The 24,394-nt window shown below is 37.0% G+C and overlaps 2 protein-coding genes across 11 annotated transcripts in view; one reads left to right on the forward strand and one right to left on the reverse strand.

Annotated features, from left to right (window-relative positions):
* Nucleotides 1–832, reverse strand: part of LOC131931299 (beta-1,4-N-acetylgalactosaminyltransferase bre-4) — a 69,134-nt gene extending 68,302 nt beyond the window's left edge. Inside the window, exon 1 of one of the 3 annotated variants that reach the window (XM_059288042.1) lies at nt 722–832. The gene's annotated coding sequence lies outside the window, so the exon portion shown is untranslated. Of the gene's footprint in view, nt 1–398; nt 582–721 lie in introns of those variants that run through there. The other 2 variants (XM_059288059.1, XM_059288050.1) reach the window with 2 other exon arrangements.
* Nucleotides 49–24,181, forward strand: LOC131931342 (dual specificity protein phosphatase 14). 8 transcript variants are annotated; one of them, XM_059288112.1, is made up of 3 exons: nt 49–141; nt 19,069–19,317; nt 23,127–24,181. In XM_059288112.1, the coding sequence occupies exons 1-3, from the start codon at nt 118–120 to the stop codon at nt 23,442–23,444; spliced, it is 591 nt and encodes a 196-aa protein (XP_059144095.1). In that variant the 5' UTR covers nt 49–117; the 3' UTR covers nt 23,445–24,181. The 8 variants fall into 8 exon arrangements, with proteins under 8 accessions (XP_059144095.1, XP_059144154.1, XP_059144122.1 ...); XM_059288171.1 differs by having other exon boundaries at nt 92–146; XM_059288139.1 differs by lacking the exon at nt 49–141 and adding an exon at nt 9,939–10,097.
* The last annotated feature ends 213 nt before the right edge of the window (nt 24,182–24,394 follow it).

Consider the following 24,394-nt stretch of genomic DNA (forward strand, 5'->3'; position numbering starts at 1 on the left):
AAATCACCTCAAAAACAATAGTTATGTGTCTTATCAAACAAGAATGACTAGATTCTAGACCCAAATACGTCAGGAAATTAACGTGTTTTGGCGTGTGTAGTTGCTAACACACACACGATGAAGAGCACGGTCAAACATGGGGTACAGTAAGCATCTTATTATTATTATGCTAGTACAGTAATTGTTATACTACAGTTCCATATGTATAACATTATAGTGCTTGTGTCATTAAATTATTTCTAGTAGGCCCTACTTCTAACGACCAAGTAGACGAACACAACTTGGTCAAATAAGATGTTTTACTAAAGTAGTAATAGAGTCTATATGATAAATAGTAGATCTAGTAATAGGATAACCTACTTTTATTTAGGCTAACTTCACTATCTAACTAATCGTACCTTGGCAAACTAACAACCAACCATGAAACCAGTAAACTTGAGTATACCAAACCATAACGTTAACCAAATGGAAAGAGTCGAGTCAAATCAATAGAATCCCATCAAACAATCGAAGTTGGCCTCCAATCTATCAGATATTTAATCAATACGATTGCAAACGGTTTGGTCGAACGAGTTGGTCCCTGGAATAAACCAGATGGACGTGGGTCAAAGCTAGATCACAATGTTAGCAAATAACAATAAGGTGCTACATGGGGGACATGTCAAACGAGTTTCTCACGTGAATAAAGGGTCACGTGATGGACCCGAGTAAACATACTTACATGGTAGCAGCGAGGCAGCGGCCAGCAGACGGTGTGTCGACACGCTGGGAACACGCGCTAGCAGAGTGGGCTGTTAACGTGTAGAGGGTCAGAGGTCAACCTAAGGCTTGTGTAGCGCGTGCAGGTACAGATGCTGTCTAGTGGGTCGTGTTGTTTCCGCCTGGTTGCGATAGTAGAAAGGATGCAGATGTGTCACACGGAGGGCGCGGTCAGCACCCAGTGACAACATTTAATGGGGGGGGGGGGGGAAGAAAGATATCAAGGCAAAATATACCGAGGAAAATGCCTTTTCCAGTTCAATTAATATTAATGATTATTGAATTTAAATTTTTAAGTACGTGGAGGGGGGGGGGGGGGGAAGGAAGGTGACACTATGACGTAAACTTGCAAACTACAAAGAAAAACATGCTTCATACAACAAGAGGTGGAACTGCCAGACCCCGACACCCAGACCCCAGGGGAGGGGCAGAGCGTTTATGGGGCCGAAAAATCCGACTCATAAATAAAAAAAAATTCTTGCACCTTAATATTGGTTTTGTAAAAACATCGTTTCAGTTGTGATTTTTCTACAGTAGATAACACACTGTTGCATAGGGAAAAGAAACTACATGAGCTGTAGTATGAAAGATAGGCTAAAGTACAAAATGTATCATGACATATTGCCATTACTCTTCTTTAAATAGTCGAATAGGAGTATCCATAAAGCTCATTTAAATAACTTTGTACTAAGAAAATTAAAAAGCAATTGTTTCTCTAAATTATTACTTAAATAATACATACAAAAGAATAACATAGCTATAGGAAGTAATTTGTTCAAATTTAGTTACATAAATACAAAATAAATAAGAATAAAAAGAACACGGGAAACCTTTAAAGAACAATGTACTGATTCAAACAAAATACACCGTCCACTGAAATTGATTAAGGTGACAGCACATTGGAAAATTGCAAATCGATTGCTTTCACTGGCAAACTTAAATTAGTGTCATCACTATCACGGGTAGACTTTAGTGTCACCACTAGACTTTAGTGTCACCACTAGACTTTAGTGTCACCACTATCACGGATAGACTTTGATGTCACCACTATCACGGGTAGACTTTAGTGTCACCACTAGACTTTAGTGTCACCACTATCACGGGTAGACTTTGATGTCACCACTATTACGGGCAGATTTTAGTGTCACCGCTAGACTTTAGTGTCACCGCTAGACTTTAGTGTCACCGCTAGACTTTAGTGTCACCGCTATTACGGGCAGACTTTAGTGTCACCACTATTACGGGTAGACTTTAGTGTCACCGCTAGACTTTAGTGTCACCGCTAGACTTTAGTGTCACCGCTAGACTTTAGTGTCACCACTAGACTTTAGTGTCACCACTATCACGGGTAGACTTTAGTGTCACCACTATTACGGGCAGACTTTAGTGTCACCACTATTACGGGTAGACTTTAGTGTCACCGCTAGACTTTAGTGTCACCGCTATTACGGGTAGACTTTAGTGTCACCACTATTACGGGTAGACTTCAGTGTCACCGCTAGACTTTAGTGTCACCGCTAGACTTAAGTGTCACCGCTAGACTTTAGTGTCACCGCTAGACTTTAGTGTCACCACTATTACGGGTAGACTTTAGTGTCACCACTATTACGGGCAGACTGTAGTGTCACCACTATTACGGGTAGACTTTAGTGTCACCGCTAGACTTTAGTGTCACCGCTATTACGGGTAGACTTTAGTGTCACCGCTAGACTTTAGTGTCACCGCTATTACGGGCAGACTTTAGTGTCACCACTATTACGGGTAGACTTTAGTGTCACCACTATTACGGGCAGACTTTAGTGTCACCACTATTACGGGCAGACTTTAGTGTCACCACTATAACGGGTAGACTTTAGTGTCACCACTATTACGGGCAGACTTTAGTGTCACCACTATTACGGGTAGACTTTAGTGTCACCGCTAGACTTTAGTGTCACCGCTAGACTTTAGTGTCACCACTATTACGGGTAGACTTTAGTGTCAACGCTAGACTTTAGTGTCACCACTATTACTGGCAGACATTAGTGTCACCACTATTACGGGTAGACTTTAGTGTCAGCGCTAGACTTTAGTGTCACCGCTATTACGGGTAGACTTTAGTGTCACCGCTAGACTTTAGTGTCAGCGCTAGACTTTAGTGTCACCGCTAGACTTTAGTGTCACCACTATTACGGGCAGACTTTAGTGTCACCACTATTACGGGCAGACATTAGTGTCACCACTATTACGGGCAGACTTTAGTGTCACCGCTAGACTTTAGTGTCACCACTGTTACGGGCAGACATTAGTGTCACCACTATTACGGGCAGACTTTAGTGTCAACGCTATTACGGGCAGACTTTAGTGTCACCGCTAGACTTTAGTGTCACCACTATTACGGGCAGACATTAGTGTCACCGCTATTACGGGCAGACTTTAGTGTCACCGCTATTACGGGTAGACTTTAGTGTCACCGCTAGACTTTAGTGTCACCACTATTACGGGTAGACTTTAGTGTCACCACTATTACGGGCAGACTTTAGTGTCACCGCTAGACTTTAGTGTCACCGCTAGACTTTAGTGTCACCGCTATTACGGGCAGACTTTAGTGTCACCACTATTACGGGCAGACTTTAGTGTCACCGCTAGACTTTAGTGTCACCGCTAGACTTTAGTGTCACCACTATTACGGGCAGACATTAGTGTCACCGCTAGACTTTAGTGTCACCACTATTACGGGCAGACATTAGTGTCACCACTATTACGGGCAGACTTTAGTGTCACCACTATTACGGGCAGACATTAGTGTCACCACTATTACGGGCAGACATTAGTGTCACCACTATTACGGGCAGACATTAGTGTCACCGCTAGACTTTAGTGTCACCACTATTACGGGCAGACATTAGTGTCACCGCTAGACTTTAGTGTCACCACTATTACGGGCAGACATTAGTGTCACCACTATTACGGGCAGACTTTAGTGTCAACGCTATTACGGGCAGACTTTAGTGTCACCGCTAGACTTTAGTGTCACCACTATTACGGGCAGACATTAGTGTCATCGCTATTGCGGGCAGACTTTAGTGTCACCGCTATTACGGGTAGACTTTAGTGTCACCGCTAGACTTTAGTGTCACCACTATTACGGGTAGACTTTAGTGTCACCACTATTACGGGCAGACTTTAGTGTCACCGCTAGACTTTAGTGTCACCGCTAGACTTTAGTGTCACCACTATTACGGGCAGACATTAGTGTCACCACTATTACGGGCAGACTTTAGTGTCACCGCTATTACGGGCAGACTTTAGTGTCACCGCTAGACTTTAGTGTCACCGCTAGACTTTAGTGTCACCACTATTACGGGCAGACATTAGTGTCACCGCTATTACGGGCAGACTTTAGTGTCACCGCTATTACGGGGAGACTTTAGTGTCACCGCTATTACGGGCAGACTTTAGTGTCACCGCTAGACTTTAGTGTCACCGCTAGACTTTAGTGTCACCGCTAGACTTTAGTGTCACCACTATTACGGCTAGACTTTAGTGTCACCACTATACTTTAGTGTCACCATTATAACGGGCAGACGTTAGTGTCACCACTATCTCGGGTAGACTTTAGTGTCACCACTACCACGGGCAGACTTTAGTGTCACCGCTAGACTTAAGTGTCACCGCTAGACTTTAGTGTCACCGCTATTACGGGTAGACTTTAGTGTCACCGCTAGACTTTAGTGTCACCACTATTACGGGTAGACTTTAGTGTCACCGCTAGACTTTAGTGTCACCACTATTACGGGCAGACATTAGTGTCACCACTATTACGGGTAGACTTTAGTGTCACCACTATTACGGGCAGACTTTAGTGTCACCACTAGACTTTAGTGTCACCACTATCACGGATAGACTTTGATGTCACCACTATCACGGGTAGACTTTAGTGTCACCACTATACTTTAGTGTCACCATTATAACGGGCAGACGTTAGTGTCACCACTATCTCGGGTAGACTTTAGTGTCACCGCTAGACTTTAGTGTCACCGCTAGACTTTAGTGTCACCGCTATTACGGGTAGACTTTAGTGTCACCGCTATTACGGGCAGACTTTAGTGTCACCGCTAGACTTTAGTGTCTCCGCTAGACTTTAGTGTCACCACTAGACTTTAGTGTCACCGCTAGACTTTAGTGTCACCACTATTACGGGTAGACTTTAGTGTCACCGCTAGACTTTAGTGTCACCACTATTACGGGTAGACTTTAGTGTCACCGCTAGACTTTAGTGTCACCGCTAGACTTTAGTGTCACCACTATTACGGGTAGACTTTAGTGTCACCGCTATTACGGGCACACTTTAGTGTCACCGCTAGACTTTAGTGTCACCGCTAGACTTTAGTGTCACCACTATTACGGGTAGACTTTAGTGTCATCGCTATTACGGGCAGACTTTAGTGTCACCGCTAGACTTAAGTGTCACCGCTAGACTTTAGTGTCACCGCTAGACTTTAGTGTCACCACTATTACGGGTAGACTTTAGTGTCACCGCTATTACGGGCAGACTTTAGTGTCACCGCTAGACTTTAGTGTCACCGCTAGACTTTAGTGTCACCGCTATTACGGGTAGACTTTAGTGTCACCGCTAGACTTTAGTGTCATCACTATTACGGGCAGACATTAGTGTCACCACTATTACGGCAAACATTAGTTTCACCACTCTCACGGGTAGTCATACCCATCCTTCGCCAAGGTGAACCTTTTTAGGTGTACCAACAAAAACTAAACACAAACACAACACAACACGCAAGCACAAACGAAACCTCAAACGCAAACACAAACCACAAATGCAAACATACGCAAACAAAACGCAAACTCAAATACAAACGCAAACATTAGTGTCAAATTACGTTTTCCTGAACGTTTGTGCCCAGATAGAACCTTTCACACATTCTCAAATGTAACCATCCGTTTAAATAACAAACATTTTTTTTCATTGTGATTTTAAAAGATCATTTTAAAAAAAAACTTTAAAACTCTGTGTCAATTAATCTGAAAATAATATAAATAATATTAACATTAATCTACTTTAATTATAAGCCTTTACATATAATAATCAATACGGTAGGAATAAAACAAAAATTACTTAAAGAGCAGCGTGAGTTGAATTTCCATAATTATTAAACATTTTAATTGATTAATTTTATTCGACACTACTGTTATTAAAATAACCTAGGAACCTAAGCCAATATATTATTTGACATTAATCTATAATAATAGTTTCGCTATCTGTCTATCTATCTGTGTATGTATCTGACAAGAACGCTGTAGAGAAAACACATGCAAAATAAAAACATGCATAGTAATACGGAAACGAAATATGACGTCATATTGAGCATGTAGTAGAAAATAATATCAAGCCAGAGAGTGCACACAGTAATATGACGTCATTGATTCTCGAGTAAACATTGAATTAAAAAGCCAATTTTGTCTAATCTAAGTGGTTTGCGTGAAGAGTTTCTTTCATACAATTCTTCGGGTAGAGGCGAAGCCCATCCCCCGCGTAAGAACGTCTGAACCCTTCCCCCCCCCCCCTCCCCAACTCAAAAGAAATTTCTTCATCGATACTCTATAATAAAATTAGTCTAATTAATGTGTCTAATCTAAAAAGTGGTTTCTTTCATGCAATTCTTCAGGTGGCTAAGCGCGACACCAGTATTTCTTTTAGACTTTTTCCTCCCCGGAGGGAGGAATTTTTCTAATCTAAAAAAAAAGTGTTTAGCGTGCAGTTTTTTTCATGCACCTCTTTCCGGTAGGGGCAAAGCCCCGCCCAGATTCTTCCTTTAGTTTGTATGATCTACAAATGCGACCAGTGTTTCTTTCAGACTTTTTCCTCCCCGGAGAGGGGTAGGGGTACTTGAAATTTTCGGGGGCGGGGGTAGAATTTTCGGGGAGGGGGCGGACACTGGAAAAAGTATATAATTATATTTCGTTGAATGGGACGGTAGACATGTTTTGGAGTATGTGTGTGTGTGAGGGGGGGGGAGGGTTGGTTTTAGTTTAGAGAAAAGAGACAGCACTATCAACCTAGCGCCCGTTGTATCCTTCCTCAACGGGCCATTTTTCTCGTCAGTTTAATATGTTTTTGCAATGTTCGCTTTTCTAGCCTGGCGGTCTATAAGGGCAAGTGAAGTAGAGTTCACTTGTTTCTGTGACCTCGGCATGTGAAGAGATAGTATGATCAGCACTATGCCCAGCCGCCTTTACTTTCCCCAACGTAAGTTAGGTACCCATCAGAGTTGGGTGGACTGAGGGACGGTCTACTGACTTGAACCCGGATTCGAACTCGACACTTACGGGTTAGCAGTCCAGCTCGCTACCGCTAGACCACTCCGTAAAAACTGCCGACTATCACTATCATAAAATTTAAGTCGTTACATAAATAGACCATACTCATCTATCTATCTATATATATAATTCTCTTCTGGGAGCCGCTAGAAAACAAGCTGTAAACGCGATCCCTACCTCCCCACCCCTTCATGGTCTTAGTGAGCTGTGTTCACTCTAAATGTTTACAAGCAGAGCCAACGATTTTAAACGTAAGGGGAGGGGGGAAGGAAGGGGGGGGGTTATGGTCCTTAACGAGCTACTTATAGTATTTTTTTAAAGAAATATTTTCAGTGGCAGCATTGGTACTGTCGAATTCACAAATTATGAATTACTGAAAAGTAGAAAATAAAACAACTAAATAGCGGCGTATGTTACGCCGCGGACCGGCTCGTATATATAATTCTCTTCTGGGAGACGCTAGAAAACAAGCTGTAAACGCGCTCCCTACCATCCCCACCCCTACAATAAGGTCTTAGTGAGCTGTGTTCACTCTAAATGTTTACAAACAGAGCCGGGTTTAGTGACGACAATTAGGGGCAGATAATTTAGTTTGAATGGATTTTAAACGTGGGGGGGGGGGGGGGGGGAAGGGGGAAGGAAAGGGGGGGGGGGGGGTTATGGTCCTTAACGAGCTACTTATAGTGTTTTAAAGAAATATTTTCAGTGGCAGCGTTGGTACTGTCGAATTCACAAATTATGAATTACTGAAAAGTAGAAAAAACAACAACTAAATAGCGGCGAATGATATGCCGCGGGCCTGCTCGTTATTTTTAACTAGGCATACTGCCTAGCTTCGCTTAGGTTTTTAAAAAAGTTGTGAAATTGAATGATTAATTAATAGGTGATTTGCTGTTATGCTAAATGTTTAGGGCCTGAAGTTATTTAGTGGGGTACTTTTATTGTACTAATAAAAAAAAGGAATATTCGCAAACTTATTACTCGCAAGGTTATTAGAACTGAAAGGGCTTTCATAAAAATTATTAATCAAATATAATACTAAATTACTTTTGCAATTAATGTTACAATTTCAATTTCAATACAATACAAAACTTAATTTATAACAAAATATCCATTTAAAACAATGCTATACATTATGATTTTTGTTTTTTCTTAAAAAGAGTATACAAAATACTAAAAAATTGTTACATTTAAAAGTTACCGCCCCTGTTCATAGGCCAAATGACCAAATAGCGTATAATGAGAATTTCAATTGCAGTCATTTTTAGCCCTCTTAGAGGGCTTTGATGCTGACCAACAGTTTTTCCATACGGCCCAGTCATCTATAGAGGTGTATACAAAAAATTAGCCAGTTATACAAAGAGTAAGAACCCTGAAATTAGTGTAGAAATTACCATGTTTTCCCCATAAAATACAAAGATTATATAGGGAAATACGAATGGTCAGTTTTGACCCATTTCCCGATTTTTCCCGGACATGGCGAGTTTTTTTTGTGATACCCCAAGGCGTTCTCCCACCACCTCACAAAATATCAAGGGGGGTCGTCGGAGGAAATTTTTTTTCGTAATAGAGCTCATATAAAGAGAATTTCACTCGCGGTCACTTTTTAGCCCTCTTCGAGGGCTTTAAGTCAAACCGACAGGTCTGCGTTACGGCCAAGCCTTTTACCTATAAGCATGCCAAAACTTAGCCAGATGTAAAGAGGGTAAGTGCCCTAAAATCCGTTTGGAAATGACCCTCTGTTTTCCCCATAAAATACAAAGATTATATAGGGAAATACAACTGGTCAGTTTTGACCGCTTTACGAAGTTTTCCCAGATATGCCGAGTTTTTTGTGACACCCCTAGGTGTTCTCCTACCACCTCACAAAATATCAAGGGGGGTCGTCGGAGGAAATTTTTTTTCGTAATAGAGCTCATATAAAGAGAATTTCACTCGCGGTCACTTTTTAGCCCTCGTCGAGGGCTTTGAGTGTAACCGACAGTTTTCCCTAAAGGTCAAGCAATTGACCTAGGAGCATGCCAAAAATTAGCCAGATGTAAACAGGGTAAGTGCCCTAAAATCCGTTTTGAAATGACCCTCTGTTTTTCCCATAAAATACAAAGATTATATAGGGAAATACGACTGGTCAGTTTTGACCCATTTCCCGATTTTTCCCGGACATGGCGAGTTTTTTGTGACACCCCAAGGTGTTCTCCTACCACCTCACAAAATTTCAAGGGGGGTCGTCGGAGGAAATTTTTTTTCGTAATATAGCCCATATAAGGCGCCGGTCAGTCGAGGTCAGTTTTGACCCCTTCTCCGTAGACTTTTCGGCCAACCGTCACCGGCCTTCGTGTTCTATTGCCCGAAGGCACCATCGTGCCAAATTTGACGCGCCTGCGGCGCCGGGAAGTGCCCTATCGGGCACTTGACCACTTTGCTTTATATCTATAGATAAGACAAGTAAAATAACTGCATCTGTTGAAGTTTACCTCAACCCTAACCGATGCTACCCCTAAGAAATGTTTTTTTCCCCCACAAAAAGCTTTCCAGGAGTTTTCTCATTAACTCCCGGAAGTCTCTTGGCGATCGGATGAACGGTGTCAAACCGCATGTGACTTTTTAAAAATATAACGTTATAGAGAAAAATCGCATCCTGCCGGGGAGGGGGCACGACGTGGGGTGGGGGGGGGGGGAGCCACCCCTCAAAAAAAAATTTCCCTTCCCATGAATATTCTCAACTACTCCCTAACCCTAAGTTTCATGGAAGCCTACAAAAGAATTACCCGCTTTACACTAGTATATTGCAGTTGAATGTGGTCGTCCGTGGATTGCTTAGCTCGGTTCTGGAGTTGAAAACGTCTGCTACCTAAATGTGTATTCTGTCCTCTCGTCGTCTGGCTCCTAGCCATGTTCCGCTACAATCGCAATCTTAGCCTCGGCCTACTAGATCTAGTTCTTTAGGAATGCCTGTTTCCGTGTGTAGCTTGGGCTGTAGTGTGTCACTGGTTACACACTAGATCTAATTCTAGATAGAGGTACTAGATTCTAGATCTAAGTCAAGTCGCAAGCCATTGGTCTAACTCGTTTGTTTACACGACGCCAGGACAACGATTAGGTTAGGTCTAGATCTAGATTATATAATATAGAATATATGTGCTTTGGCTTTTTTGCTTTGTTATAGACTCTAAATCTCGTTTCAATTTTCTTACACAGTGAGTTTGGATCTAGATCTAGCTAGATCTAGATTCTAGCTCAGCCTGAAATTTAGTAAATATAATATTTCTACATTTAGAATTTTAGATAAATATTTAATATACTACTGATACTTAATAGTTATAGAATCTATATATATATTAAAAATATTAAATTATAGGCCTATTAGGCCTAATAAAGATCTAGTAGGCCCTATATAGTACTATACTATATACTATACTATATTTAATATTTAGTATATTATAATATATATAGGCCCTAGTTAGGCCCAAATACTTTTTTATATTTAGTTAGCTAGGGCCTAGAACGGCCTAGATTCTATAGGCCCTAAATTTTAGGGCCTAAAATCTAAATTAAATTTTAAAAATTAAAAATATAATTAGGCTTAGCCTAATTAATTAATAATTATAGATCTCGATTGAGATTCTAGATCTATTTTATAATATAACGAGCCGACAGTACCAATGCTGCCACTGAATATATTTATTCTAAAACACTGTCAGTAGGTCGTTAAGGACGATATCCCCCCCCCCTCCTTACCCCTACCCTCCCCCTCCCCCGTAAAGAAGCAGCCTCCTCTTAGTTACCTCCCCTAAGTTTAAAATTGTTTCAAACTAAATTATCTGCCCCTAATAGCCATCACTAAACCCGGCTCTATGATTGTAAACATTTAGCGTGAACCACAGCTCACCAGACCATGTGGGGGTGGTAGGGAGCGCTCTTACAGCTTGGTGTTTTCTAGGGTCTCCCAGAAGAGAATTATATATATAGATTATATAGACCTAAGCCGATTAGGCCTAACTACTAAATAAAATTTTAAATAATAATAAATAGTAGGCCTATTAGCCTTAGGGCAGGGTCAAATCATGATAATGAATAAGCCCTCCTAATGCTAGAAATTGTAGGCCTAGACTAGAATCTAAAATCTAATAGATATAGGCCTACAAACATTCCATTTCTAAGCTAAGCCTTGAAAATGCAATGCATACCTTTAATAATTAATATAAGCTAGCTATGATAGGTCTTATGTTAATCTAAATTTAAGTAGTAGACCTATAGGCCATATTATATTGAGATCTACTACAAGGCCTATTGGGGTCGTCCATAAATGACATACACTCGTAGGGGGGAGGGGGGTCCATAATATTGTGATGGTGTGTGATGAGGGGGAGGTTCAGATGGTGCGATGTCACACTTTTGCATTATAAAAAAGAAAAGTTTGAAAACGAATTTTAGACGTTACTTTGGGCTTCAGAAAACTGTTTTAATAAATTGTAATAGGAATTGATTAAAATACTTTATTTTGACAGAGTTCAGACAAGATTTTGGAAAAATATCGATGTTTAAAAAAAAATTCAACTGCAATTTTGAGGGGGGGTTTGTAGGCTGAGGTGTGACGTCATTTTAGGGGGGGAGTTTGCTTTTTGTGACAACATGTGATGGAGGGGAGGGGGGGGAGGTAAAAATAATTTTAAAAAGCGTGACATCATTTATGGATGACCCCATAGGCCTATAATTTGAAAATTATCTTGTCCTCAATATAGCCTAGATCTAGATCTTGGCCTATCTAATATATAAAGCTCAGTTCTGTATGTAACGCATGTTTGTCGTTGGTCTTGGATGGATTTAAGTGTTAGACAATTATCGTGCGCATTTGTCTAAATTTATGAGTTAAAAAATTACTATTGAAAGTGTTGGGAAATAATTTTCATTTTTCAAATTATAGTAATAATTGTCGGCATGTTCATTAAACACAAGTTTTAAAAAAATATCATCTTTTACAAAAATTCTAATTATGTCTTTATTTAGTCCTATAGCACTTACTTCCCTTTGATAAATTAGGAAAACACAATTACTTCCCTTTATAAAACCATTGCATTAGTGGAAAATAATTTACTTTTTATTACTTTGTTTTGGTATTAGGAAAAAAAATAATTACATAATTAGCGGGGATTGATCAAGTGCAAATGTTGTAGGTATTTTACGGATAAGCTTGGAGTATAAAAATTGTTCATTAAATTGAAACAGGCGCATTCGTTTAAGTGAGTGCAAAAGACTATGAATAAGTTGGGGTACTATAGTCATTTATTAAGCTAAAACAAGCGATTCCGTTGGGTTTGCGTTAGTGGTTGCGGTTTGATTTGGTTCGTTTTTGTTCTTTCTTTTTTTCGTTTTTGTTTGTGTTTTTTTCTTTGGGTTTGTATTTGTGTTTTGGTTGGTTTTGCGTTTGGATTTGGTTTGTTTTCGTTTGCTTTTTCGTTTTTTTGTGTGTTGTTATTGGTTGGTATTGGTGTTTGTGGTTGGGTTTGTTGTTAGGTTTTTGTTTGCATTTGCTTTTTTGTTTGTTTTTTCTTTGTGTTTGTATTGGTGGTTGTGGTTGGGTTTGTTGTTAGGTTTTTGTTTTCGTTTGTATTTGTAATTGTGTTAGCGTTATGTTTGCGTTTTGTTGTTTTGGTTGGTTGTGGTTTGGGTGGGCAATGCCGGGTTTATGATGATTACTAAACACACAGGTAATGGTCTTTAACAGAAAGGTTTTTCACAGAAGCCAGATCAGGGCCTGGCTGGGACGGCTAGTATAGTATAATGGCCTCTATACAAATAAAATAGAAGTCTAGAATATCATTTAGTTTAGCTGTATAATATATAAAGACCTATATAGTAGGCCTATGTATACAAGGTAAATGGGAAGGATTTACAATGAAGTTACACCAGAACGGTGAGTAGATAAATTGTTGAACACCTAGAACAGGAACCAATTTTATTAGGCTTAACGTGTAATGTACGATTTCACTAGCCAGTGTTGTTAAGAAATGACTTGACTAGTTCTTTGTATAATTCTTACAATTATCTCAACGTGAAAGATCAGATACTTTTACTTGATTCAGTGGCGGAACTAGAAAAAACGGGCCACCCCGCAAAAAAAATTTCTGAGCCCTATATATATATATATATATATATATATATATATATATATATATATATATATATATATATTAATATAAACATTGGATACTCGTTTCTGGCCTAATCAGGTTTTGAGTAAAATGTATTTTTTTTCTCAATTTAAACTAATTACATGTCTTGTGTGTGAGTGCATAAGACTGTTTTGAATTTTTTTTTTTTAAAGTTAGACTCCAGAACTAGTTTTTTTTTCTAGAACTTTTCAGTATGTTTGCTGTAATACTGACTACTCTTGAGAATTTAGCCGGTCAAAGGAATATAAAACGTGAAAGCTTTGTATGTGTAATGGTTTCTTATGTTATGTTTATTTTTTCTTTCATTTGTATTTATATTATTTGTTTTAAATATATTTCCTTCTTATGCTATCTCATTCTTTAGTATGTATGTTTTTAAAAATAATAATGAAGAGAATTAATTGCTTTTTAAATTTTTTAGTACAAATATATTAAAAGGAGCTAATGAGCATCCCTATTTAACTATTTAGAAAAGGGAAATAAGTCATGGAAGTGTTTTGAACGTTTGCCTATCTTTCACACTATATCTCAGGCATATATATATATATATTTTTACGCAACAGCATGTGTTAGCTACTGTATAACATCACTACTGTAGTAGATATGTTTGTCATTTACACACGCTTTTACCGTCAAGTCAAAAATGCAAGAAAATTATTTTTTAACTATAAAAAATGTATTATGGTCGGCAATGGGCCCCTAAATGGCGTGGGCCCCCCCCGCATTGCGGGGTCTGGCGGCACTGTAGTTCCGCCCCTGACTTGATTGCATCTCAATTACATCTTGCCTGGATCACTGTATTACAGAGAAATAAATATTGCTATCTGATCACTAAAATAGTATATGGTCGAGCAGGTGGGTGGAAGGAGATCTTGAATCATATGAATCAGATTAACTTGCTGAAGCTGTTGGGTTCAATCAAACACAGGTTAAGATTTTCTCTTTTTATTTGTTTTGGCTTCCCTAAGATCATAGGCATAGACAAGACTTTGTCAACTTTCCACCAGCACCTGCTTAGTAATGTTTTTTACTGTCTTTCTTATATTGTGCCCTAACCACCAACTTGTCGTTGCTCTTATTTCATTCTCCACTGTAACCACCATGCTCCAAACCATACAGTGAAAGATACTTCAAATTTAACTATAGATCCTGACTTCATTTATCTTGACAATAATGACATAGACATTCATACATAGGAATTCTTTATTGGTTTAGAAACTTAAAAAGCATTTCATCGCTGCTGATTCTAATCTGAACATCAAGAACAGTGCCACTATAAAACTGGTTATTACTGCTTCTTCAACTAGAACAATGCATTTGTTATTTACTATGTGCGAAATTTTTTATTTCATTTATTTAACTGTTACAATATGTCTTGTTAGCGATTGTTACATCCCTTGTATTTTTCATATAATAGTTACAACTCTTTGTCTGAGCTCTATGTATATAAGAATAAATTACTAAGGTTAACTCAAAGAACAGTGTCTATTTGAGTAATGTTACACTAACAACTTAAATTGTTTTATTGTTGGTAAAGTTTTTACTTTATTGCATATGTCAACAAAAGAATGTGAAGAAAATACTGAATTCATGAACATTGATATATATATATATATATATATATATATATATATATATATATATATATATATATATATATATATATATATATATATATATATATATATATATATACTGATCAATGTAAAATAATATTTTCACTTAGATTCCTAGAAAACATTGATACATTTTACTAACAGTGGTGTCGAATAAAACTAATTAATTAAAATATTTAATATTTATGCCAGGAGAGGTAGTTGATAATTTAAAAAGAAATTCAACTCGCGCTAAATATTGCTATTAAAATAAAAAAAATTTTTATTCCTGCCTCACTGAATATGTTAAGGCTCATAATTAAAGTAAATTAATGTTAAATTTATATTGTTTCCTCATTAGTCTGCACAGAGTTTTATAGTTGTTTTTTTTTTTTTCTTTTTATGATCTCTCAAAATCACTAATTTTTATTTTTTTTTTGATATTATTTAAACGATAGGTTAAATTAGAAAATGTGGGAAAGGCTCTCTCTGGTCGCCCAGGAATGTGTGTTGTTCAGCGGTTATTGTAATTACATCGCGGTTTTGGGGATGAGGGCAAATTGCTCTGCCATTTGTTTGATAAAGCCATTTGATAAAGTGTTTGCATTTGTGTTTGCTTTGGTGTTTGACGCTTGTGTTTGCGTTTATGTTTGTGTCGTATTTGAATTGCATCTATGTTTTCTTTTGTGTTTGACTGTTGCAATTGTGCTGTGTTTGTATTGTGTTTGCATTTGTTTTCTTTTGTGTTTGGTTTTTGTTCTTTTCCCAAGTTGGTACATTTAAAAAAAACCCAGCGAAGCACTGGTATAAGTATCTATAGTATCTATAGTATCTATTAGGCTGTTGGTAGTGTGTAAGTCATTCCGTAATCGCTATAGATTATGGAACCATAAAAGTTAACACTGAACCATGCAGTGCTTTTAAATTTTAAAACATGGATATTTTAAATACTGCCTTTTGTTTATTTCTGGATAAGTTGGGGTATTATATTGTAGCTTACTAAGTTGAATCAGGCGATTCCGCCAGCGCCCTGGCAGGGTGCGATTTGGCGCAACCGGCTAGACTGAGAGCACTATGTGTTTATGTTTGCATTTAAGTTGTTTTATATATATATATATATATATATATATATATATATATATATGTGTGTGTGTGTGTACATAGCATTAAAATTTCAAGTAGATCTATTTTTAGCCCAGCTAATTTGATTCCATTGTCTATTAGGCCCTAGGGGTAGAGTTTGTTGCATAAACTCTGTGACCCACTAGCAAAATAAAAGTGATGTCATCACCAATCTCTGCTGTTCTGCTAACCTGTAAGTCTCGAGTTCGAATCCGGGTCCAAGTCAGTAGACCCTCCCTGAGTCCACCCAACTCAGATGGGTACCTAACTCACGTTAGGGAAAGTAAAGGCAGCTGGGCATAGTGCTGACCACATTAACTCTTCATATGCTGAGGTCACAGAAACAAGTGAACTCTACTTCACTTGCCCCATAGACCGTCAGGTTTGAAAGGGAAACTTTTTACATCACCAATCTCAAATAGCATTTTTTGTACCCTATAGGGTATACTACTGGCAAACTGTAAGCTAACAGCTCTTCCATTTATGACATCCACAAAAAAGTTTGATTTTAGACCCCCCCCCCGCCAACACACACACACACCCTTTCCCCACACATGTCCACTTTTGATAAACACCCCTCTACAATGTGGATGTCCCCAGACTTTTTAAACCTTACTACTACTTTTATAACACAGTTTTAATACATTTGGTATTGTTCATTTTCAGGCCTATATGTTAAAAGAACCTAGAGTGTTTTGAGAAAAATTAGTATGCTTTAAACATCAAAATTATTCTTTTTTCCAAGGAGTTTCCCCTATTACCACCCAAAACTAGTGCAAATTATTAAACAATATGTGTGTTATTCTCTGTACTAGTTGTATGTATTTTAATAATCAGTATTATAGTTGATAAGATCAAGAAGTTGCAATACCTCCTTGGGTTCAAACCTCTGTGTGTTTACTTCCTCCTTGGCTTACCAAAGAGGTGCTATTTTTATTTAGGGGTCGTCCATAAATGTTACACTCCAGGGTGTCAGGAGGAGGTGACAACACGCTCTAGCAATAATTTTAGTGTAGATACAAATACTTAGCTTTATTTACATGCTGTGAGCACAGTCGTCTTAATTTTACTTTTCACATGTGGGATACACATTTTATGTTTGATTAAGAATGTAAGTTCTCCGATGTTAAATGTAACTCGTGGACGTCTGAATGGACCAGAACCACCCTCCTCCTGTATGAGGCTACTTATCAGAATGACTATCTTTGGTTTAAATGTTTTGTATTGTCAAGTATTATTTTCCAAAATGTAGTTTATTTTTAATGTGCCCTTTCTAAGATAATCAGGTTGATATATTTGTCTGTCAAATGATAAAAAGTTCAAATTATAGTTAGGCTTTTTACTTTTGAGGACTTCCATTTCAATCATGTTATCAAGTCCATCTTTAAAAGATAAGAAATGGTTTCAGCTTCTCTATTTGTTTATGATTACCACATTTAGGAGGGAGGCTCACATTGCTGAGGTTGAGAGGGGTATATGTTTCTTAATAATGGCATAAGTCACGCTCCATTAGAGATAGGTTTTTTGCAAAGGCCAGTGCAGGGCCTGGCCGTGAATGGAAAAAAAGTTACAGAAAAAAAACACAGAATAAAAAGTCACAGTTTTTGCACAAAAGAATTTTTTTATCGGAAATAAAAGTCACAGAAAAAAAGTAACAAAAATCTTTTAAGAAATATTTTTATTTAGCTGTTGTCAGTGGCCTATGTCCCAGAAGTGGCTACATGCTAACCTAACCAAACCTAACCAAACCTAACCAAACCTAACCAAACCTAACCAAACCTAACCAAACCTAACCAAACCTAACCAAACCTAACCAAACCTAACCAAACCTAATTGTTAAGAATCTGTAAACTTTTGGGTGTTTATTGATGCGGGTGTTTTTTTTTTTTGGGTAGCATATTTATAAACTTTAAAAGCTGTATGGTTTATAACAATAAAAGTAAAAATACTATAAGATAATTTCCACAGCAACCTCAAGGTTTGTTATATAATTTAGTTCAATACAGCTTTGGTATCAGTGACTGCCTTTGTATCATGTCGGCTGTCTGGTTTGATTTTATGCTTTTCTTATGGAATGAGCATGATAAATGTGGGCAGTACGGGTGGTTGAACTATGATTGCAATGAGTTGAGGACAGCAAGTTACATTAGCTATGCCTTTTTGCCATTTCACGCTAATTTAAAGTTAGTTAGTTTAAAAAGCACAATGAAGACCAGAGATGTTAAAACATTGTATTAAATTCTATTAAATATTACATGTATAACCTAATTAAAACCTACTTAATAATTTTAAATGTGTTTTAAATATTACTATATGTATGCAGCCTATGCACATTACATTGCATTTAATTAATCGTAAGCTGATTTGAACTTTCTTAATATTTAATAAATAATTTAACAAATTACATGCAACTACACATTTGTGACTTTTTTCTGTTTTTTTCCTGTGACTTTTCCCCACAGTTGACCCGGCTAGAACAGCTAGTGGTGTTATTGTATACTTCAACAATTTGTCAGGATTGTTTATTTACATGTATGTTAGACTTGCACTGTAATGTCAAAGTGGTATTTATATTTAAAAAGCCAGACTTTGGTGAGAGGCTAGTGTCTTGATTGATCAGATGGTCCTTAAAGAAACCAGACTAGTAACGTCATGCCAAATTAATGAATGGATAAGTCTGGCATCACTTGTTTGGTACTATAGTATCATCACACTAGCCTCTTATAAGTTATAAGACTGTATTTATCTAAAGTAGTCAAATTAAGAATCGAAATGACTGCCTTCAATTCTACATGAATGTAGGCACAATTGCTATGAATGAGACTTACCTAAAATGATTGTTTTTCTATTACAAATTCACCATTGAGAATTGTAATCAATGTATTTATAAACATTATGTTAGTGAAGGAATTTGGAATAATTTAAAAAAAAAAAAGGGTGCCCTTCTATAAAGTAGAAGAACAACAAGTAATTAGCACACTAAATAAATGTGTATTATATATGTGAACCATTGACTGGTTCATGTTTTAGAATGATTAGAAGACAGGGGAAATGAAGTCCTATCCAGCCAAACATGAAGTCCATCTTTGTTTTCTATGCAGGAGTGTGTGATGGACCTGGCAATGTTCAGCCAGGTGGCAGAGGTGACCAGCTCACTCTACCTGAGCAGTGCTGCTGCAGTCCGAGGTGAGAAGATTCGTAGTTTGGGCATCACTCACATCATCAATGTCACCCTGGAGATACCCAATTTACAGCTGCCCAATCTGGAGAGTATACAAATCCACATAGAGGACACACCTACAGCTAGACTAGGGCTTTATTTTGACAGGTGTGCTGACAAGATACATCAGGTAGGCTTTACAATCAGCTATTTTTTGCTTTCATCTTTCTGTGTTTTTATGTGCAGTTCTATTTAGGTTTTTCCACTCATGAGGCTTCTATTTCCATTGCAGGGATGTGACTTTTTACAGTTTTCACATATTTCTCATTTTTCAGAATTTGAATTTTCATTCCAATTTTTTATATATTTTAACTTACTTACTTTCACACAAAAAATGTATAAAATGTAGTCTAAATTTTTTTTTTAAAGTTGCTGTTCGACAAAGGAAATGTACTTCTCCACAGTCTTGTTTGTTAATATCACATGTGGTGCTTTTGAATGTATCTATTTAGGTATTTTCAATTAACTCTGATGTTTTTAAATTATTATTGTTAGCTGCCACCTATACCATAGCTACACCATTTTCATTTTCTTATCATTTCCAAGTGCTTACAATTTAATTTCTGAACTTGAAATTAATTTTGAAATCGTTACCAAAGATGACTTCAGACAAGACTGACTCGCCTCTCTTGTAACTGATTTCTAAGCTTTTGTGAATTGACCATAACCCCCTGATATGTTTAATACTGCTTGTTTTGGGAAGTGATATCACTGCTATCTTTACTACTAATTGCTCACAGCTCATGCTTTAACTCCTATTCTATCAACTAGTAATTGCTCATGCTTTAACTCCTATTCTATCAACTAGTAATTGCTCATGCTTTAACACCTATTCTATCAACTAGTAATTGCTCATGCTTAACTCCTATTCTATCAACTAGTAATTGCTCATGCTTTAACACCTATTCTATCAACTAGTAATTGCTCATGCTTTAACACCTATTCTATCAACTAGTAATTGCTCATGCTTTAACACCTATTCTATCAACTAGTAATTGCTCATGCTTTAACACCTATTCTATCAACTAGTAATTGCTCATGCTTTAACACCTATTCTATCAACTAGTAATTGCTCACAGCTCATGCTTAACTCCTATTCTATCAACTAGTAATTGCTCATGCTTTAACACCTATTCTATCAACTAGTAATTGCTCATGCTTTAACACCTATTCTATCAGCTAGTAATTGCTCATGCTTTAACACCTATTCTATCAGCTAGTAATTGCTCATGCTTTAACACCTATTCTATCAACTACTAATTGCTCATGCTTTAACACCTATTCTATCAACTAGTAATTGCTCATGCTTTAACACCTATTCTATCAACTAGTAATTGCTCATGCTTTAACACCTATTCTATCAACTAGTAATTGCTCATGCTTTAACACCTATTCTATCAGCTAGTAATTGCTCATGCTTTAACACCTATTCTATCAACTAGTAATTGCTCACAGCTCATGCTTTAACACCTATTCTATCAACTAGTAATTGCTCATGCTTTAACACCTATTCTATCAACTAGTAATTGCTCATGCTTTAACACCTATTCTATCAACTAGTAATTGCTCATGCTTTAACACCTATTCTATCAACTAGTAATTGCTCACAGCTCATGCTTTAACTCCTATTCTATCAACTAGTAATTGCTCATGCTTTAACACCTATTCTATCAACTAGTAATTGCTCACAGCTCATGCTTTAACACCTATTCTATCAACTAGTAATTGCTCATGCTTTAACACCTATTCTATCAGCTAGTAATTGCTCATGCTTTAACACCTATTCTATCAACTAGTAATTGCTCACAGCTCATGCTTTAACACCTATTCTATCAACTAGTAATTGCTCATGCTTTAACACCTATTCTATCAACTAGTAATTGCTCATGCTTTAACACCTATTCTATCAACTAGTAATTGCTCATGCTTTAACACCTATTCTATCAACTAGTAATTGCTCATGCTTTAACTCCTATTCTATCAACTAGTAATTGCTCATGCTTTAACACCTATTCTATCAACAAGTAATTGCTCATGCTTTAACTCCTATTCTATCAACTAGTAATTGCTCACAGCTCATGCTTTAACTCCTATTCTATCAACTAGTAATTTAGTAATTGCTCATGCTTTAACACCTATTCTATCAACTAGTAATTGCTCATGCTTTAACACCTATTCTATCAACTACTAATTGCTCATGCTTTAACACCTATTCTATCAACTAGTAATTGCTCATGCTTTAACACCTATTCTATCAACTAGTAATTGCTCATGCTTTAACACCTATTCTATCAACTAGTAATTGCTCATGCTTTAACTCCTATTCTATCAACTAGTAATTGCTCATGCTTTAACACCTATTCTATCAACTAGTAATTGCTCATGCTTTAACACCTATTCTATCAACAAGTAATTGCTCATGCTTTAACACCTATTCTATCAACTAGTAATTGCTCATGCTTTAACACCTATTCTATCAACTAGTAATTGCTCATGCTTTAACACCTATTCTATCAACTAGTAATTGCTCACAGCTCATGCTTTAACACCTATTCTATCAACTAGTAATTGCTCATGCTTTAACACCTATTCTATCAACTAGAAATTGCTCACAGCTCACTCTATAACACCTATTCTATCAACTAGTAATTGCTCACAGCTCACTCTATAACACCTATTCTATCAACTAGTAATTGCTCATGCTTTAACTCCTATTCTATCAACTAGTAATTGCTCACAGCTCATGCTTTAACTCCTATTCTATCAACTAGTAATTGCTCATGCTTTAACTCCTATTCTATCAACTAGTAATTGCTCACAGCTCATGCTTTAACTCCTATTCTATCAACTAGTAATTGCTCATGCTTTAACTCCTATTCTATCAACTAGTAATTGCTCATGCTTTAACTCCTATTCTATCAACTAGTAATTGCTCACAGCTCATGCTTTAACACCTATTCTATCAACTAGTAATTGCTCATGCTTAACTCCTATTCTATCAACTAGTAATTGCTCATGCTTTAACACCTATTCTATCAACTAGTAATTGCTCACAGCTCACTCTATAACACCTATTCTATCAACTAGTAATTGCTCACAGCTCACTCTATAACACCTATTCTATCAACTAGTAATTGCTCATGCTTTAACTCCTATTCTATCAACTAGTAATTGCTCACAGCTCATGCTTTAACTCCTATTCTATCAACTAGTAATTGCTCATGCTTTAACACCTATTCTATCAACTAGTAATTGCTCACAGCTCATGCTTTAACACCTATTCTATCAACTAGAAATTGCTCATGCTTAACTCCTATTCTATCAACTAGTAATTGCTCATGCTTTAACACCTATTCTATCAACTAGTAATTGCTCATGCTTTAACACCTATTCTATCAACTAGTAATTGCTCATGCTTTAACACCTATTCTATCAACTAGTAATTGCTCATGCTTTAACACCTATTCTATCAACTAGTAATTGCTCATGCTTTAACACCTATTCTATCAACTAGTAATTGCTCATGCTTTAACACCTATTCTATCAACTAGTAATTGCTCATGCTTTATTTAACACCTATTCTATCAACTAGTAATTGCTCATGCTTAACTCCTATTCTATCAACTAGTAATTGCTCACAGCTCACTCTATAACACCTACTCTATATAGGCCTACTGATGACTAAACTAATGTGAACTCACATGACCCTCAATTTTTATTCAAGGATATTCTAATAGCAAAGATGTGGCTCCTAGCAAACTGATGATTCATGTGTTTTGGTTTTTCTGATTTACAAAACACAATTTAAGAAAAAAAATAATTGGTAGGCCTTATCTAAATTCTGCTTTTTACTTTTTCCAATGTTTTTCATGGTCACATGACATTCTTTCATCAGATAGAGAGATCCAGTCATTTTATGCTACTTTCTATTTACAATAGGTAGAAAAGAAAGGGGGTAAAACTCTGGTCCATTGTGTGGCAGGTGTCAGCCGGTCTGCCTCGCTGTGTATTGCCTATTTAATGAAATATCACAGTATGAGCCTGGAGCAGGCCTACAGACATGTCAAGCGTCGCAGATCTGTCATTCACCCAAATGTTGGCTTCTGGCGACAACTTATTGACTTTGAACGTCGTCTGTTTGGACGCACCAGTGTAAAGATGGTTCAGTCGTCCATTGGTTGGGTGCCAGATGTCTATTGCCAGGAACCCAAGAGCCTTTCTTGGATGCCATCAACCACATCACGGTACGGATACTGAACTGTTTAAAGCAATAACTCCTGTACATGTGCAACATTATTTATTTCAAATGTTCTCAAACTGTACATGTGCAACATTATTTATTTCAAATGTTCTCAAACTCCTGTAAATGTGCAACATTATTTATTTCAAATGTTCTCAAAGATTTCATGTCAGCAGGACTGTCAGTGTAATAGAATACATTTGAGCTGTCCAGCAATGAAAGAAAATATTGAATTTAATAGCATTTCACTTCCAGATTTTTTTCCTATTTTGTACTTTTGCCTAATCTTAAAGATAAATTATATTATTAAATGTTTAAATTTGTTTTTATTGTACAATAATTAAATTCGACTTGATCTATGTTAAAGGTTAAAAAATTATTTTTTTTTACAGTTAAAGTGTTGGTGCACTTAATAACCTTAAAGTGTTGGTGCACTTAATAACCTTAAAGTGTTGGTGCACTTAATAACCTTAAAGTGTTGGTGCACTTAATAACCTTAAAGTGTTGGTGCACTAAATAACCTTAAAGTGTTGGTGCACTAAATAACCTTAAAGTGTTGGTGCACTTAATAACCTTAATGTGTTGGTGCACTTAATAACCTTAAAGTGTTGGTGCACTTAATAACCTTAAAGTGTTGGTGCACTAAATAACCTTAAAGTGTTGGTGCACTTAATAACCTTAAAGTGTTGGTGCACTAAATAACCTTAAAGTGTTGGTGCACTAAATAACCTTAAAGTGTTGGTGCACTAAATAACCTTAATGTGTTGGTGCACTTAATAACCTTAAAGTGTTAGTGCACTAAATAACCTTAAAGTGTTGGTGCACTTAATAACCTTAAAGTGTTGGTGCACTTAATAACCTTAATGTGTTGGTGCACTAAATAAACTTAAAGTGTTGGTGCACTTAATAACCTTAAAGTGTTGGTGCACTAAATAACCTTAATGTGTTGGTGCACTCCTTGAAGTGT

The sequence above is a fragment of the Physella acuta genome, unplaced genomic scaffold (genome assembly GCF_028476545.2).
Source record: "Physella acuta isolate Inbredline_101_S28 unplaced genomic scaffold, ASM2847654v3 ptg000103l, whole genome shotgun sequence".
Lineage (NCBI taxonomy): Eukaryota > Metazoa > Mollusca > Gastropoda > Physidae > Physella > Physella acuta.